The sequence below is a fragment of the Aricia agestis genome, chromosome 6 (assembly GCF_905147365.1).
Source record: "Aricia agestis chromosome 6, ilAriAges1.1, whole genome shotgun sequence".
NCBI classification, from domain to species: domain Eukaryota; kingdom Metazoa; phylum Arthropoda; class Insecta; order Lepidoptera; family Lycaenidae; genus Aricia; species Aricia agestis.
In genome coordinates, this window is record NC_056411.1 from 16,678,452 (window position 1) to 16,690,372 (window position 11,921).

Here is an 11,921-nt window from a genome sequence, read left to right on the forward strand (position 1 = left end):
GTACATATTAAAGTTTCACACGTTGGTGGTGGATAAAAAATGCAAGCGCACATGCAACTGGATAGTACTAGGATAATAAATAGATCAAGATTATGAACGTGTTAAAGAGATATATAAAAAATATCGGCCAAGTGCGAGTTGGACTCGCCCATGAAGGGTTCCGCAGCAGCAATAAGGTTTATTTTTATGAAATTAAAAGGTTTTTGATTTATTTTTATATTTCAGTTGATTTAATAAAAGTTAAATTAAGTTTATGACTTATAAAAAAACTACAAGCTAGATCTCGTTCAAACCAATTTCGTTAGTAGGTTTTGTAGTACATATGTACATCATATATATATTTTTATTAGAATTATTATGTTACTTTAGAAGTTAGAGGGGTGGGGGGACTTTGCAAGAGAAGAAAAAGTGATATTAGAAACCTCAATATAATTTTTGAAGACCTATCCAGTATACCTCACACGCATAGGTTAGATGAAAAAAAAATATTGTTGTTTCATTTGTACCTATGGGGACCCCTAAGATTTTTAACAATTTTTCTGGCTGGGACATACGGACAGACAGACAGACAGACATGACGAATCTATAAGGGTTCCGTTTTTTTGCCATTTGGCTACGGAACCATAAAAACAACAGGCTAGGACTCAAATTCACAACCTAGGTCCTCGGGGCATTCAGTCAATTAACATCAAGGTATTTGGATATCTGTAACAACTAACATAATATAAGTCTCATGTGTGTAATCATCATCATGAAATAAATTTTAAAAAGCTAAACGAAAATTTTTAGAAACATTAGGGCTGGTATAAATAGTCAGTACTCAAGATGCATCTCGGTCTCAAGACATGGTTCAGGCTCTGTGATTGGTTGGCTGTCAAAATTTGGACTAATCACAAAGCCGAACCGCGTCTTGAGACCGGGTCGCATCTTAAGTACTGACTATTTATACCAGCCTAAAACAAAATGAATCAGGCAAAACACTCGGCACATATTTTGATGGGAGAAAAAGCTTTTACAGGGTGTAATATTTGGTGTATGTGAACCCTGAATAGAGTTCACTGTGCTGACAGATAAACTTTTTTAAACTTTTGCATGGGCAAATAATGTCGCTAGGGCGCTTGCCCATAGAAATTACAAATTTTTAGCACTTTGTTTTGTGACATCATGTAATTACTAATTACATAATATAAAGTATTATAAAGATAAAAAAATTACGACCTTAACCCAGCACACAATAAAATAAAAATCTAGGAAGCAAAAACATTCCTTTGAAAGTTTAAATTTTATGAGTGAATATCTAATCTGCATATCGCTATTGTAAACTACTGTCTACTTGCAATCTTAGTTCCACTTCCCCCGAAACTCGAAAGAAAACTAAACGAAAAAATGTGTGATTTATATGCGATGACAGGATAATGGTATGCAGTTTAAAAACTTAGGAATTCGATCACGGCACTATTAATCCAAATGTACAATTACCGAGGGCGGTCACGCGATTATCGCATTTACAGATAGTGTCATTCGGAATATATTCCCGTGGAAATTGCCCCCGCCAAATTCCAACAAAACGTTCATCTGATAGCGATCGAACTGCGCTTTCTAAGTTTTCTGGTACGTTTTTCTTTTCATGCAAGGAAATGGTGACTAGCAAAACTATAACTAATTTTGCAGATATTTAAAATATTATATTGTTTTTTTAACTCTACACGGTGTAACAAAACTAAACTGTGATAACTCTTTAGGGTGTGTATGTGTTTCCACGATTTTTTTTTTACTTTTGTATGGGCAATGGCCCGAGCGTCACCAGTTTCCCCATACAAAAGCGAAAAAAATTTGGTCTTTCAGCGCTGCTACTTTCACAGTGAACTCTATACAAGGAACACGTACACATCCTAAAGTATTATCACTTATTTTTGTTACACCCTGTAGAGTTCACTGTGAAAGTAGCAGCGCTGAAATAACATTTTTTGTGATTTGTAGGGGCACGCGCCCGAGCGTTTTAATTTTCCCTTACGAACGTTAAAAAAAGTTATTCTTTTCCATCCACCACACATTCCCACCACTTAATCTAATAACTTCACTCTAATAGATATCTACTCTTGTTTCTTGGTGTAGGTCCCACAAACAAATCGATGTCGGAAGCTCGGGGTATGATCACAGCATAAATTTGTATGCAGATGAGTGGAGTAATCGCCGGGGTCATAAATAACGTTTACGATTGGGACGACGACGCAACCCTAGGGCATTAGCGCCGCGGGAGGCAGGAAACTGACAATACGCGGTTACACGGGATAAAATATCGAAATGCACGCCCTATAAAGAAATTACTACCCAAAGGGAGGAAATATTAAGATGGCAACGTAACAAATTAACAAATTAAACGTAAGAGTGATGATACGGCGCATATGGCGCAAAATTCCTGAAACAGCCGATATAGAAAATTTGTAAGAAGAAGAGGATGATGCGATGCAAATGGGCATTAGCGCCACGGGAGGCAGGAAACTGACAAAACGCGGTTTTATGGGAGAAAATTTAATGCAATACCTATAAAGAAATTACTACCAAAAGGATGGGAAACATGACACAAAAATGACACAAACGTAACATGTAAGAAAAGTCACATAAAGGATGGACAATTCCTGTACCTCACGACGCAACCGTAGGGCTTTAGCGCCGCAGAAGGCAGCAGGAAACTGACAAAACGCGGTTACATGAGAGAAAGTATCAAAATGCACGATATATTAAAGTGATTTAGCAAGGAAATACACAGATCAAAAGGTGGTGAGTGTGAGAAAACAAGGCGCATAAGGCGCCAAATTCCTGAAACAGTAGCTGATATTAGAAGTAAGATTATTATCTTAGTACTTATTGACCTACTTGAGGAAATATTAGTCCTACTGGGACGATGCAACCCAAAGCAATGTCTGACATTAGCACCGCGAGAGGCAGGAAACTGACTAAACTCGGTAACATGGGAGAAAATAAAATGCATGTTCCTATAAAGAAGTTATTTCGCAGAGAGTGCTCTTGTGTACTGCGCGCACACTTGGGCACTATAAAATTACTCCTGCGTAGCTGGCCTGGTTTCAGTGAAACCGGCCACCGTCACCGTAACCGGTGTGGGAGCTATTATTATTATTATTTCACAGTGAGCTCTCTACAGTGGACACGTGCACACCCTACAGTATTATCACTTAGTTTCGACTTTTGTTACACCTTGCGTAGAACATAATATTTTGTAAGAAATAAAAAGATGTAAGAAAATATACCTCCCTTACAAACTGCAGAAAGCAGATAGAGATAGGAAAATAACTATCCTTGTTTTTAAAGATAAGAAGCAGGTTTAGGGTGTGGATCTTCTCTTCTCTATAATAATAATTAAAGTACAGCATCTTTATAATGTCTAGCTAAATGAAACAGCGGTTTTAACACTTTCCAATTTTCATCTCCATCATTAAAATGTAAACCCCATTTAACCCCCATCGGATTTAATTTGTCTCCACGTGTAGCGGAAGACATGGGGGTGGGGGGGCGGCGCGGGACGATTGATGCGATCCCAATGAGGGATCATGTTCAAATGCAGGGTAGATTTCATCCTTTAACCTTACTTTACCAACTACCCCTTACCTTATAAGATTAAGTTTCTTAGTTTGAAATTCATTTAATTTTTATTCGGGTATAAACTACTAAATATAAGTATTTACATCATTTATCAATAAAACGCCTTACACTGTGGGCAGAGCCCAGAGGCGCTACACAATTTTGTTCTTATCTTATACGTTACTACTGGATTCTTTTCGATATGTACATTGTAGATACATTTTATAATTGTAATTTGTAGCGTTATTAACGAGGAAGTATAAAATGCTGGCGAGTAAACTAAAACAAAATGTAGGAAAAATATACACCATACGGCTCGCTCGTCTTGCTAATAGTACTAGCGATAACTGTAGATGTTAAATTTCTTAAAAACAAGAATGCAGTATGAAACTTTCCTTCGTAGTCGGTTATAAATTATCAACATTCAACAACAATACAACCAATTTGATAGAGAAGCAAAACTTCTATCACTTATTGTTTATTGGAAATGACTTTTTGTCTTATTGATTAAATCTGAAAAATATGTCAATTTATTGCTTTACCAAATCTGGTGAGCTAAGATATCATTATGTTCCTTGAAGATATGCTCATTAATCTTATGGCTCCTATCGGCCAATTATAAGTAGTTATCATATTAGTGCAATCGTTACATCTTATCAGATATAGATAGGCGCTCTTTTTGGTATTGAATAAGAATATAGACTGAATGGAGACAGAAGGGAAGCCTATATGCAGGTATGGTTAGCGTTAATCTCGGGGGCTGGTAGAGAATGTTTTTTACCTTATTGTTGTAGAACCAAAGTTTATAAGGCACGTCGTATATCGTACCTCCATATGCTTAAGAATAATACATCAAGAATATCATTATGGCAACAACATTTGACAGCATTTCAAAATATTGTGCTGGTGAGCTGGAAAGCTGGATACCACGACCATCTCCAAAAATGCTCTAAAGCATCCACAAGCACAAGCGTGTAAAGAAAGTATCTGGCTTGGCTTGCGTTACCTTGTGGACGCTTGTATCCGATCCGGTGTAGTGTCGGATTTTGGACAATGATCAAAGGGCGCTTGCGGCAAGCGCCTTGGATGTACGTATACATCTGACACATTCACAAGCGTGTAAACGACTTCTAAATGCCAAGCGAGATTTGTGGACGCTTGCCGAGCATCCACAATGCTCGGCAAGCATGGAAATGCAGCATTACAGTAGAAAGCTACGCCGCATTTTCGGACTTCGTTCGAGAACCACAGAAGGGAAGCTTCGTAAAGCTGTCTTCTGTCTTAACTTATTCTGTGTTAGTCCAGGAGCCGGACAATTAAAGAGCCAGTGTTGGCTAGTTCGTTTTTTTGGCGTATCGGTTGCAAGAAGTGGCGAACGTGACGCGCCTCCGAACTCCCCACTTGAACTAAACAATACCGTATAATATATTAATTCGAGACTCCCTTTAACGTTTCGCCATAATTAATGAATTAATGGCGAGGAATTTGTTTGCTTTCCCGCCGAAGGCACGAGCTTTATTCCCTTGAATTTTCCCGACGACTCTGTAATTGGATGACGATTTATTTCGGCATACATAATTTTATGGGAATGAAACTTTGTGTGAAGGTACACCATTACCATTTACAGTATGACCTACGAAACCCGTGACCATCGCCGTTTATCGCCACTTTTTTATAAGTCTTTATGCTTAAATGATAAAAAAGATTAGATTTTCAAATAAAAAAATCAAGAAAACAGGACGAGGATGGTGTCTCGCGTTCATGCTGTCTATTTCGCGCCAAATTCCAAGAGATATGACTTGCCGTGGAATAGATACCATATTAGAGTAGGAACTGACCAACATAGAGTTTCTGACCCTATCTATACACAACTCACAAGGTAGGTATAATAAATAATAATAATCATAATCATTATTATTATCGTCTGGGACTTACTTCAGAAAAGTAGTTAATACTTCAGAAAAGTCAAAGACAAAACAGTATAAATGTCTTCGTTAAAGTGTTTCTACTTTCAACAAAGACTATTTTGATAAAGCCAAAACTTTCTTCCGTGTATATCAAAGCGCAAACTTTTTTGACAATGACGAGCCGGTTTTTCGAATAAAAATGCACATTAGGAAGCCGGAATTGAGTCGTCAGAACTGACGAAAACTAAATTAGGAATCGTGAGCGACACGACACACGCCAAAATCAGATGGCTTGTGACTAAGTTTCTCACGTCTTTCAGGCTAGACCATGATAGTCATATTGTCAAAAGTAGATAAAAAACTTGAGAGGTGTCAAGGGACACCCGAATGGAACGAAGTTATTTCTTATGTTCAAAATCTATTGACGCCCAGGAATACTAACAACGCGTCGCTGTTTATTCTCAATAAACGCGATCTAGTTGTTGATACTATCAACGCCCTCTGCCCCTACCATGCAGGTACTAATAGAAAGTGTCGAGGTCAAATATCTGAGGTTCCAAAAATACGTGTGGCACTCGGGGACTGCCGCGGTAAAGCTATTGCAGTTAGCAGCTAGTCTACACGCATACGTCCAGTCGCACGCACACAAACACAGTGCCGAACTTAAACAACGTTAGACGAGTGTTAGGTTAGGTTAGGTTAGCCTAACCAGCTGGCCGATTCTGTATCGTACATTTGTGAGTTAATAACTGAGTTAGTAACGAAACGGAGGAGTGAGTAACGGAAAGTGCCACTTTTTGTATTCACTTGCATACAAAAGTGAGACTTTCCGTTGCTCACTCCTCCGTTTCGTTACTAACTCAGTGATTAACTCACAAATGTACGATACAGAATCGGCCAGCTGACCTAACCTAACCTGTCCACATCTCCACGACACGACCTCGTCAACGTGGAACGGTGCGGTAACGTGGCACGGTACGTTGACGTCGTCAACTCTCTTGTAATTACCGTTCTTGAGTTACAGCCTGGAGACAGACAGACGGACAGACGGACACTGGACAGACATCGAAGTCTTAGTGGATCCCGTTTTTACCCTTTGGGTATGGAACCCTAAAAACGAGCATTTTTACGTTACATTGACGTAAATTTACAGGTCACGTCAGTGTGCCGTGCCACGTTACCGCACAGTTCCACGTTGACGACGTCGTGACGTGGACATGCCCTTAGCTGGTTTATTTTTGTTACGGAATTTTTTAATTCGGTCGCCGTGCTTAAAGCCCGCAGTAAAAGGAGGCGCGTGGCATGGTATGATAGCTCTGAGACCTACCAAGTTTTCAGAACTCAGCCTAAAGGAATGTAGTATAGGAGTCAGAGCGGTGCTTAGCCATAGACCCTATTACCCACCGAGCTAATACAAAGAGGAGGTGTGGTAATCAAATTTCCCTATGACACGACGTGTGACAATTTGCGGGGTGAGGGGTGTCAAGCTCCGCCCACTTTTCGATGTAGCTGTTTAGAACTCGTGCTCACTCCTCATGTCTATTGCAATTTGCACCTCTCTGTCGCAAGTATAGTATTCACTAAAAAAAAATACAGAAAGATTTTTTATACTTAACTAATAATTAATAAACCTAAACTTAATTAAATAGGAATTCATTTATTAGTTTACAGTTGATCCCGAGTTGAAATACGGTAGAAGTTTCTCAATGCTTTTTGTTCGCGGTGTAGACGGCTCAATATTGCTGGATGTCAACAGGGCTCGAATTTTCCGATAGGACCAACTTGTATTGATGTGATGTCGCTACATTATTTATGAACTCCGCAAAAGTGACATAAGAAGGGGAATATTACTTTTGTGGAGGCAAATACGACAATATTTGGTTTAGAAGTGCATGAACGCAAGTGAAAATTTATTCAGCGAAAATTACTTCTTTGACCTACAGATTTAAGGTAATTCAAGCCCGTGGTAAGGTGTGTGGGAGGAACAATATTATACGTCATCTAATTTGAATATTATATTCCATCCGGATGCTCCATACTCTATCAGCTGTCAAGTTAAGTGGTGGATAGCCTATCTGGCACTTAACAGGAAGTGGTGAAACAGGCCCAAACTCAACTTAATACATAATAACAAGGTCTACTTATTAGAGTTTAATGCATTTAATAACATCGAATAGTATATCATCGAATTAATAACATCGAATTAATTACTTTAATCAAGATCCTAATTTCAATGGTCTTAATAGTCAATAGAATACCAATTTTATTGGAAAAGTATTTCGCATTATTTACATCCTTACTAATATAAATCCTAGAGTGTGTCTGTTTGTGACACTCAAACTGCTAAACTAAACCCTATCTGTCCCCTGGGGAAAGAAATATTTTTTATTCCTGGAAAATGGTGAAAAACCTGTGAAAAACGAAGTTGCAGGCAACAACGAGTAATATTATGATTAGGTAAGATTTAATTTGTCGACGACAACACACCTTGGGTATAGGGTGATTCTTACAGGCTACTAGAATATTTTTTATATTTCCTATTGTAAATAGCTCGATAAGTCAAAATATTGTTACATGTTTTAAATTGTAATTTTCCATCTTTTTGTAACAGATGGCCCTGTGTGAGTTTCTTACGCCGGTTCTTCTCGCCGGGTTAGTTCCCGAACCGGTGGTAGGCACCTTAGTTTCGACGCTCGGAAACATTTTTGTAAAAAAAATACTCTGAATAAAAATTATTTTGATTTTGATTAGAATCCAAAAAAATATGTTCTTGTATTATGAGTCTAAACCACGATAACATTTTATCGTTACGACTATTGCATGTGCATTAGCAGAGCACATAAAACTAACATTAGCATTCGAAAGTTATTGGCAAAATTGGCGAAATTGGGTAACAATAAAAAATATGGGAAATGGCAGATACGCTCTTATGCAAATGTTGCATGCGATGCAATTTTCATGTTAGGCCGTTGGTTGGTCGACAGTGGGCGATTTATGTGTCTGTCTGACACGCGAGCACTTATGATCAATTGACTTTACTTGTAAACTTCGAGTACTTTTGGTAACTTTAACTACAGTTTGTAATGTGAAGTGGTAACTGCCACAGTAATGGTGGTGGTGAGTAATACCATACGAAAGTTGTAAAGGAGGTTGAAACTCTTATGTATTATGTTAAGAAGTTGCTGATCTGGCAATTTTTTGCTTTGATAGTTAATTTATTTAGGGTATGAAAAGTTGAATATTAAAAAATAAAACATCAAAATTGTACTTAAAATTCCCTATCTCATAAACTACTGAACCGAGTTTGACGAAACTTGCAGTAAAGTTGAACAATAAATTCTACATCAAAAAATGTAATTACTTAAATTGGCCCTATAGTTCCGGACATAAATTGTGCAAACACAAACATAAAAACTTACATACATTACACTTTTGAAATTTGGCACATTTGTTCAGATGCTGATATAGACTAACATAATATATATATATATTATAATTTATAATACAAAAACTGGGCATTTCAGGAAATGTTACATTGTATAATATATTTATAATACATAATACCAAATTGATAACATTCTTTTTTGAAGTCGCTTAAAAATAGATATTAGTCGCTTCATTTATAATACATAATACCAAATTGATAACATTCTTTTTTGAAGTCGCTTAAAAATAGATATTAGTCGCTTCTCAGATCTAGAAAAGCAAATTACACCCTAGTAAGTCTAGTCTTTCAGCATGTGTAAAATATTATCTTATCGACGACCTCTATGGCTCAGTGGTGAGCGCGTTGGTAGCACAAGCCGGGGATCGCGGGTTCGAATCCCGCCGACGGAACAAAAAGTTTTCAATGTTCCCGGGTCTGAATATATGTTAAATATGTGTATGATATAATAAAAATCTTAAATATATGTATAATATAAAAGTATTAAATATATTTCTGTTGTCTGGTACCTGTACCTTTAGGTACTTAGTACTCAGTACCTTTAGGTACTTAGCATGGGGCCAGACTGACATGGTGTGAAGCGTCCATAGATATGAATTATAATCAGCCAGTGATAACTTATTAAGTTATGTTTAAACATATGAGTCCCAAATATAGCAAATACCTATAGCAATATAGCAAAAGTTGATATCAATAAAACCGGCTAATGTCACCGAGGCTGGTATACCATCTTTTTGTAAGCTGGCCTCACCAACGGCGTCTGTCTTTGAGTGCGTACTTGGTTGCAATCCTTACTGAGAGGTAAGAATTAGAGATGTGCCAACTAGTCGGTAAAGTCGACTATCCGGCCATTTTTGTAGTCGCCGACTAGTCGGTGAATAGTCGAATAGTGAATCAGCAGTAAAGTAAACAAAGCGTTACGAAAACATCTAAAACCATGATCGGTTGGCTGACTAGTCGGCCAATTAGTCGGCTTCTTTGCAACTGACTAATCAGCTAGTCGGCTAGTCGGCCAAAGTCATGATCAGAACATCTCTAGTAAGAATGCATGCAGCCAATGTTACCAACCCAATCCTACTTTGTGTAAATACAGTAGCTGTAGAATATTTTTATGATATAGTAGTGACAAAATGACTTACCCCTTTCATGTTTCTGCCAAGCCAATGCAGCGCAGAGCAGAGCAAGTGTTTTTCCAGAGCCTGTTGGAGACTCCAGTAAACAATTCTGACCTTTCTTGATTGCTGTAATCACCTGAAGAACAAAAAAAATATGATTTTGATTAATAAATAAAAAAATATAATGGAATTTATTAAAGTTTCCAAAAAATATTCTAATATATATATAATATATACTTAAATAAGATTATTTTCTTACATTCAACAACTCATGATAGTTCATAAGTCATATAAATGTAAGAAAAGGAGTATGAAGAGGAAGTATGAGGAATAAGTTACACTTTTAGGTTACTAATAAGTAGTAAGCAGACAGGGTTTTGCATTTACAACTTAAAGTATGGATAACAAATAATTCTTACCTGGGACATCAACGCTACTTGACTTCCATAAGGATCTACAGGCAACTTCACTTCTATTCCTCCAATCATCCTCTTGAATACAGGTTTTTGCGGCTCATTTACTACCACAGAAGTATCCTCTTTAGGAGTAGCAGTAAAAACTTTTGGTTTTGGTTTTGCATTTGGAAACAAATTAGTGATTACAGCCTGTCGACTGGTCTTCATTGAAACCTTCGGAAGCTCGTCAGAACCATCTTCATCACTGGTTACCACACTTTCCTCGCTGGGAATAGTTTCCTGATAAAAACTATCATCATCATCCGATATTTCTATAACCTTAGACATTACTGTTTTTGTAACGGCTCACCAAATATTTGATCTTAAAAATAATTCTAATTCGTAGTGTGTATAAATAAATACTAAAAATCAATTCCAAACTACTTGTTTTTAATTAAAAGCAACGTTAGAAGATTTGTTTTGAAATTTTGCCTATTGTTTACATGTTTGACATTTTTGACAGTGACAGTTGACGGCTGACAAAGTGTTTTTTTTTCGAAGATTATAACTTGCTTAAACTGTACAACATACAGCTTGCATTTTCACAAGAACAAAATAATTATTGAAATTGTTGAAATTCGTTATTTTTACAAATTAATAACATTTATACCTAAAAGGAAAAAGTATCATACCGCCCATTTCTACTTGGGCTAAACCAGAACCCTCTGACCTCGCTGTCTGCCCGTTTCTTTGTTTGAACCTTGGCTGCATCTTTGGAACCTTTTCGGTATTAACTGGTATTAAGTTTTTAACTGATATAGGAGGGAGACACTTTAAGCTTGGGAAATTAAATTTTTGTGGTCTTTAGGGGAAATTCCTAATAATTTGTTAAGAAAAATCCTAATAAAAGTTATATGTTGAACACAAACAGAAACTTAATATAAATTTTTACACAGTCATAATAATATTAGTAGTTATCGAAGTACTAATTACTTACTAATATATAAATTGCACTTGTCGTATCACTTGCATCAGTATTATTAATTAGCTCCATTAATAATAATGCATAAGTATTTTCTTAATCCATCTGGCACTTATGCTGCCAGGGGTATTTTTTATTTCAACTTGTTAACTTATTGATTTCTATGGTCTAGCACGGCCTAACAGTAATTGCATTAAACGTGGTGTCGGGTTATAAACCAAATTAGAACGCGCCATATCTCCGATGACAACTCACTCGTGTAATGGCGCCGAATTTCGGCGGGAACGCAGTACTCTAAACAGCCGGGATTTTTGACTAATATCTACGCGTTAATGGAGGGTGAAGTAATAAAATACATTTATTACACTGCTATCACTTCACAACAGTATCTTTAAAATAACGTTGCTTCCCGCTGTCTGTCCCTATACAGGAAGAAGTTGAAAACAACAAACTTTTAAGAGTGAATATTATTTTATA

General features: G+C 37.0%; 1 protein-coding gene across 2 annotated transcripts in view; it reads right to left on the bottom strand.

The window, feature by feature from the left end:
- LOC121728392 (Fanconi anemia group J protein homolog) overlaps window positions 1-10,883 on the bottom strand; it is a 78,965-nt gene extending 68,082 nt beyond the window's left edge. For both annotated transcript variants that reach the window (XM_042116563.1, XM_042116564.1), the window contains exons 1-2: window positions 10,487-10,883; window positions 10,092-10,203 (exon numbers count right to left, since the gene is read on the bottom strand). In XM_042116563.1, coding sequence (XP_041972497.1) covers window positions 10,092-10,203; window positions 10,487-10,810 — 436 coding nt within the window. In that variant the 5' untranslated portion in view covers window positions 10,811-10,883. The remainder of the gene's footprint in view (window positions 1-10,091; window positions 10,204-10,486) is intronic.
- Window positions 10,884-11,921: the final 1,038 nt, after the last annotated feature.